This window comes from Dipodomys ordii, unplaced genomic scaffold, assembly GCF_000151885.1.
Source record: "Dipodomys ordii isolate 6190 unplaced genomic scaffold, Dord_2.0 Scaffold63, whole genome shotgun sequence".
Classification (NCBI taxonomy): domain Eukaryota; kingdom Metazoa; phylum Chordata; class Mammalia; order Rodentia; family Heteromyidae; genus Dipodomys; species Dipodomys ordii.
Window position 1 is genome coordinate 2,991,717 of NW_012267279.1, and position 7,599 is coordinate 2,999,315.

Consider the following 7,599-nt stretch of genomic DNA (forward strand, 5'->3'; position numbering starts at 1 on the left):
GGTTGGTTCCATATCTTAGCTATGGTAAATAAGGCTGCAATAAACATAGTTGTGCTGGTAGCTTTAGTGTGGTCTTGTTTGTGAACATTTGGGTAAATGCCCAAAAGTGGGATTCAAGCCTGAAATTCTTGAAAATACTAAAAATGTAAGACAATATCATATGCCATTAATTTAACTTACCTTTTAATATTATTTTTATAGAACCAATCACTGAAAAAGCTTCACCTAAACATCCAGAGGAATATTTTTATAATAACAGCTATCATCCCTTTAAAGATGTACAGACTTCACAGTATTTGAACCCATTTGATGAGCCAGAAACTTTTGTAACTATAAAGGATTCTCCTCCCCAGTCTACAAAAAGAAAAAATATAAGACCCGTGGACATGAGCAAGTACCTGTATGCTGATAACTCTAAAACTGAAGAAGAGTTGGATGAGTGAGTACATTTTATTTTGGTACCAGCACAGATTATTCTGTATACTAAGTAAAGAGATCCTTCTGTAATATAGATGGGGAAAAGTGTTTTAAAGTTTATCTTGTACTATCTAACTCATTTCCTATCTGATTTTTAGTCTTAACCTTTTTTCTCTATCCTCTTCCATGTGAGTGTATATTTCCCCTAAGCTTACAGATAAGGGAGATTGTTCATCTACTCTGTGGTTGGAATTCCAATTGTGTCTTCCTATAGAAATTATGCTGTAAATCACATTTAGTTGTTTTTAATCAAATGCTGTGGGACACTGTAGTTTATACTATAATTCTGATGTTGACTTACTGAGAATTGCTCAAATGCAGATAATAAGACCATAACATTAATAAATGAGTAGTTTTCACAGTTCAATATGAATAGATAGTGTTATTTGAGCTACTATTTTTGCTCAAATTTAGGGTGGAGATATGCAGGGATACGTTCACATTGGGTTGGTTTTTTTTTGTCGGTCATGGGGCTTGAACTCTGGGCTTGGGCGCTGTCCCTGTGCTTTTCAGCTCAATGCAAGTGCTCTTACTGCTTGAGCCACAGGACCACTTCCACGTTCACATTGTAATCAAGAGTTATATAGTGTCTATAGATTATGTCTTTGTTTCTAAAAGGCAAAATAAAAAATCAGTATGGGTCTTAGAGTTTGTTTCACTTAGCATCATCTTATATGGTCATATGTAAATAGCTATTCTTGCTAGGAATATCCTAGACATATACTAATTATTACAAACGAAGGAAACCAAACAAGACATGGACATAAGAGGTTTTTCTTTGTTGTTTTTGTTTTAATGTACTATGTGATTTCTTGTTTTTTTTTTGTTTGTGTGTTTTTCCCCTCTATGGTTTATCCCTTGTCACTGGATTTGATTTTGATACCCTGAGTATAGTATATGTTTATCTGAATTAGGGAAGGGAAGGGGAACAACAAAATGGTGAGACAAAGGACAAAAGGATAACCAATGCAACAGCGATACTCACAAGACAATATGTTGGAAGTTATCTATACCACTGATGTCGGAACTTTGGGGGGGGAATAGGAGAAAAATGTGGGAGGGGGAAACAAGTTTGACCAGAAATGTACTCATTACCTTACTTATGTAACCGTAAGTCCTCTGTATATCACCTTGACAATAAAAAAAAGGTGACATTGATCAAGATTCATTGTATTCATAAACTGCTTTGGTGAATGGCAGCTCCTTTGTACAACTACTTAAAGATAATAAAAAAATATATACAAAAAAACCACTATGAAGTACCAAAAAACCTAAAAATAGAACTTTCTGTGGTCCAGGCATTCACCAAAAGGAATATAAGTCAGGATATAATGAGGTATTTTATTGTTGTTTTGGTAGTGGGCCTTGAACTCAGGTCCTTGGTGCTGTATCTGAGCTCTTTTGCTCAAGGCTAGCACTCTACCACTTTGAGCCACAGTTCCACTTCTGGTTTTCTGATGGTTAATTGGAAATAAGAGTCTTGCTAGACTTTCTTGTCTGGGTGCCTTTGAACCGAAATCCTTGGATTTTAGCTAGGATTACAGGCACGAGCTACCAGCACCCAGCAACAGAGGTGTCTGATATCCACGTTTATTGCAGTACTATTAAAAATAGTTAAGCTGTGGGAACAGCCCAGCCCAGATGCCCTTGAGTTGATCAAGAAAACATGATATACACCAGCACAAAATGGAATATTGTTCAGCCATAAAGAGAGTATTATTGCCTTAGTAGATCCAAATTGAGCCTAATCTAAAGGCTATTCTATACCTGCCTTAAAAGCCTTATGGCAAGGTCCAAATGAATCAAACTAATTTTAAGTAATTTAACTACATCCCACACAAAGCCCAAAAATACTTAAGGAATATAAAAATCAAACTAGAATTCGAAAGTTAAAATTTGCAGTCAGCTAAACCATCAGATTTATCAGGTATGAAAAGAAGCAAGAAAATCCTGATTGCCATGATAAGAGAACTTAATCATTAGATAAAGATGCAGAAATGAGATAGATAATGGAACTAATAAACAAACAGTAAAATAACTCCTATATATTCCAAATTTTCAGAAAAGTGAAGGAAAAGATGAATATGGATAGTGTAAAAAAATCCAAACTGCATTTATAAGAAATGAGAAATTCAAAGTCTTGAGATGAAAAATATACTGGAAAGGACTATATCATATTTAAAAATGTCAGTGAAACTAAACACAGCAGAAACCTTCTATATTGAAACATAAGGAAAAGAAAATGAATAGAGGATTGGTGAGCTTTGGGACAACTTCAGGTGGCCTAATGTTTTATAATTGGAGTTCTAAAAGGAAGACAATGAAGGAAATAGAAAAATATTTGAAGAATATTTGAAGAGTTAAAATTTTAGAAGCTGAAAAAATATATAAACCTACAGGTCCATGAAGCAGAATGAACCCATGCACAAAAAAACATGAAGAAAACTCAAGTTTCTCAAAACAAGAAATTCAAAGTGTGGTTTGAAGAAAGTGTGGTTCATTTTTTAAAATTTAATTTAATTGTAAAGGTGTGATGTACAGAGGGGTTACAGTTACATAAGTAAGGTAATGAGTACATCTCTTGTTGAACATGGTTACCCCTTCCCTCCTTTTTCTCCTACTTTCCTTCCTTCTGCAACCTCCCACCCCCCAAGTGGTAAAGTTCATTTCCAGGATAGTGTCTGTTGCATTGGTTCCCCCTTTTTCCTTTGTTTCATTTTGTTATTCCACTTCCCTTCAATAAATCAGATAAACATATATGCAAGACACAGGGTACCAAAATCAAAACCAATGACAACAGGGAATAAACCAAGGAAAATAAATGAAAGAAAAAAGAAATAACTTCATACAGTACATTAAAAACAGCACACAAAACTTTCGTTTCCATATCCTGGAGTTTATTTCGATTAGCATCATTTTATATGGTCATATGTACATAGCTATTGAACTATTGTGATCCTCTGCTAGGGACTATCCTAAATATATACTAATTATTACAAATGAAGGAAACCATGGAGCCTACACTTCTTTGGGTCTGGCTTACTTCACTTACTATGATTTTTTCCAAGTCTTTCCATTTCCTTACAAATGCGGTGATGACATTCTTTCTGATAGAAGCATAGAATTCTATTGTGTATATATACCACATTTTCTTGATCAGTTCATCATCTACTGAGGAACATCTAGGTTGGTTCTGTATCTTAGCTATGGTGAATAATGCTTCAATAAACATATTTGTGCTGGTAGCTTTAGTGTGGCCTTGTTTGTGTTTGTTGGGTAAATGCCCAGGAGTGGGATTGCTGGATCCATGGGGTCGTTCTATGCTTAGTCCTTTGCAGAACCTCCATACTGCTTTCCAGAATGCTTAAATCAGTTTACATTCCAACCAACAGTGTAGTAGTGTCCCCTTTGGGCCACATTCCAGTCAGTTTCTACTATTATTTGTTTTCTTGATAATGGCCACTAACTGGGGTGAGTGGAATTAAAAACTACTAAAAGAAAATGAGAGCCTGTCAGCACAAAGGGAGGGGGTGGATAAACTTTTCCAAAGATCCCAAGCTGAAAGAATTACCCGCAGATTTGCTCTGCAGAAAATATTTTTAATAAGTCTTTCAGGCTTGAGGAAATTAGCATCACTTAGAAATTTGGATCTAGGCTGGGAAGGTGGCTCAGTGGTAGAGCACTTGCCTTGCATGCTCAAGGCCCTGGGTTCGATTCCTCAGCACCACATAAGCAAAAAGAAAAAAGCCGGAAGTGGCGCTGTGGCTCAAGTGGTAGCCTTAAGCTGAAGAGCTGAGGGACAGCGCCCAGGCCCAGAGTTCAGGCCCCGTGACCGGACCCAAAAAAAAAAAAAATTCACTTTGCCGGGCGCTGGTGGCTCACGCCTGTAATCCTAGCTACTCAGAAGGCTGAGATCTGAGGATCGTGGTTCAAAACCAGCCTGGGCAGGAGAGACCGTGAGACTCCTATCTCCAATAAACCACCAGAAAATCGGAAGTGGCGCAGTAGCTCAAGTGGTAGAGCGCTCGCCTTGAGCTGAAGAGCTGAGGGACAGCGTCCAGGCCCAGAGTTCAAGCCCCATGGCCGACAAAAAAAAAAAAAAAGAAAAAAAAGAAATTTGGATCTAAACAAAGAAATGAAAAGTACAGGAAAAGCTGAAAAATATATTTATGTGTTTATAATTGACTGTATTCTTTAAAAATGTCTTTAAAACAATCATTTAAGTCTTAAAAATAATAATGTACGCTAGGTACGAGTGGTTCATGCTTGTAATGAACAACTCAACAGACAGAGATCTGGAGAATCAGGATTTGAAGCCAGCCCAGGCAAAACAGTCCATGAGATCCCAAATCCAACATAACTAGTACAGAGCTGTGATTGCAGGTGTGATTCAAGTAATAGAGCTGACACCTGGAAAGGAAAGATGAGAAATTATAAGGTCCTGAGTTCAAACCCTGAGTTCAAACGTGGAGAAGTAAAATGTATGACTATTTGGTATAAAGACTGAGAGTAGCAAAACTAAAGGATACCATTATAACATTCCCATAGATAATTTTACTTGGAAGTAGAGTATCTTCTTTTCACAAATAATATAATTATGTAAAGAAACCATAGTTTTCAAAAAAGATACTATAATTGAAAACTAAATTAACAAGTTATAAGGCATATGATCAATATATAAACTCAATTATATTTTTTCTGTAGTTTAGTAAACTGTCTGAAATAGGCATTTAAAAAAATGTCAACTAGAGGAAGGGCTCAAGTATCAGCTGTGAGCAAAAAAGCCAAGTGAAAGGTCAAGGCTCGGAGTTCATGTCCTCCCCTCCTCCCAACAAGTTAAAAGATACCATTTTTCAGGGGCTGATTGTATAGCCACAGTGCAGGATCCTTGGGCAATCCCTAACCAAAAAGAAAAACAAACAAAAGTGTAAAAGTATCCAAATAAAATCCTCCTGAAAATATCTGAAGAAATGTGAGCATTATCTGTACAGTGAAAACAGAACATTGGTGAGAGAAAATAGTATATCAATGGAAATATTATACCTATATATTCAAAGATATAACTTAAAAAAATTAAATACAGAAATTCCTCACCTGTCATGGAAGTTATATTCCAAAGACCCCTGAAATAGTTGAAATTCTGCAAAGTAGCAGTGGTTATTTTAAACCCCTCCTACTCTCCTATAAAGCTTTCCTACTCTCTTCTTAAATTAATATTTTATATTGTTTTAGACAATTATAATTAAAATCAGTAAAGTCATAAATATTATATACTTATATACAGTGCAAAATCTCACAATGTAGCGAAAATTCCATGATACAGAATTCAATTTAAAAAAAAAAAACCACAATAGGGGTTGGAGATTTAGCTCAGTGGAAGAGCATTTGCTTAGCAAGTGCAAGGCCCCGAGTCTGGTCCTGGTCTGTGTACTAAACAAACACACAAACAAACCCGCAATATAGGGAAGCTGCAATAAGTAAACCACGGTATAGCTAAGGATGACCATAGTTGTACAAGGGGTTTCAGGCGTACAAATAAGATTATGAGTACAGTGTATCTTGATCACTATTCCTCCATCCATTGATTCCCCTCATTTCTACCAATCCTATCTATACCCTCAAGTCATATAGTGTAGTTCAACTTTTATATAATTTACACTAAGTATAATGATTGTATCTGTCTACCCTTCCTCCATTCACAAAGACATTCTTTTTTATTGATTTAGAGAGTCAACTCTGTGTGAGGACTATCCAGAAACACAGAACCTAGGGGCATGGGTTGGAAATAGGAGAAGGAGAGAAGAGATGGAAGTCAGGTAGGGAGGGAAAAAGGGGAGGGGAAGAGAGGGGCTGGAGGTAGGGAGGAAGAAAGGAGATTTATTAAGGGGAATTGGCTTGTGAAAGTCTGAAATTCCATCATAGGCTGCCTATAAACTGGAGATCCTGGATGTCTACAGTATGGCCTAGTGCAACTCCAGAAGCCTGAGAACCTTGGGCTGGGAAGTTTTTAAGTCTAAAAACTAAGGTCTGGAGATCCTGGAGTTCTGATATTCAAGCCCAGAAGAAAAAATGTTTGCCAGTTCCAGAAAGATCTGTTTGCCTTTCCTCTATTCTTGTTCTATCCAGGCTTCCTATGTTGAGGGAAGGGGGGGTCGGCCTACTCTGTGGTTGGTTCAGACATACACACCAGTCTTCTCTGAAAATATCCTCACAGACACCCAGAATTACTTAATCTAGTAAAACTTTTACATTCAGAAGCATTTAAAAAAAACAAAAACCCTTACCATATACAGAATTTAACTAAAGTGCAATATCCTTTCTGATAGAGGCATAGAATTCCATTGTGTATATATATATCACATTTTCTTGATCCATTCATCTACTGAGGGGCATCTGGATTGGTTCCATATCTTAGCTCTGGTAAATAATGCTTCAATAAACATAGTTGTGCTGGTAGCTTTAGTATGGTCTTGTTTGTGATCATTTGGACAAATGCCCAAAAGTGGGATTGCTGGGTCATAGGGCAGCTCTATGTGGAGTCTTTTTTATGGGGGGGGGGGTGTCGGTCGTAGGGCTTGAACTCTGGACCTGGGCGCTGTCCCTGCACTCTTCAGCTCAAGGCAAGCACTCTACCACTTGAGCCACAGGTCCACTTCCAGTTTTCTAGTGGTTTATTGGAGATAAGAGTCTCACGGACTTTCCTGCCCAGGCTGGCTTTGAACTGAGATCCTTAGATCTCAGCCTCCTGAGTAGCTAGGATTTATAGGCTTGAGCCACTGGCACCTGACTTATGTGGAGTCTTTTGAGGAACCTCCACACTACTTTCAAAAGTGGTTGAACAAGTTTACACTCCCACCAACAATACAGTAGGGTTCCCTTCTGTCCACATCTCCTCCAGCATCTGTTGTTATTAGAGTTTTTTGTTTGTTTGTTTTTGTTCTGCCTATGCAGTGCTGAGTAATCGAACCCAGGCCTCATGCATGCAAGGCAAGCACTCTACCACTGAGCCACCTTCCCAGCCCTAGAGTTCTTGATTAAAGCCATTCTAACTGGGGTGAGGTGGTATCTCAATGTTGTTTTGATTTGCATTTCTTTTATGGCTAGGGATGTTGACCATTTCTT

General features: G+C 37.5%; 1 protein-coding gene across 5 annotated transcripts in view; it reads left to right on the plus strand.

Moving 5' to 3' along the window:
- The window catches only part of Ehbp1 (EH domain binding protein 1), a 283,096-nt gene that overhangs the window by 142,321 nt on the left and 133,176 nt on the right, over nt 1-7,599 (plus strand). For all 5 annotated transcript variants that reach the window (XM_013022530.1, XM_013022533.1, XM_013022532.1 and 2 more), the window contains exon 9: nt 202-439. In XM_013022530.1, the coding sequence (XP_012877984.1) occupies nt 202-439 (238 nt within the window). The remainder of the gene's footprint in view (nt 1-201; nt 440-7,599) is intronic.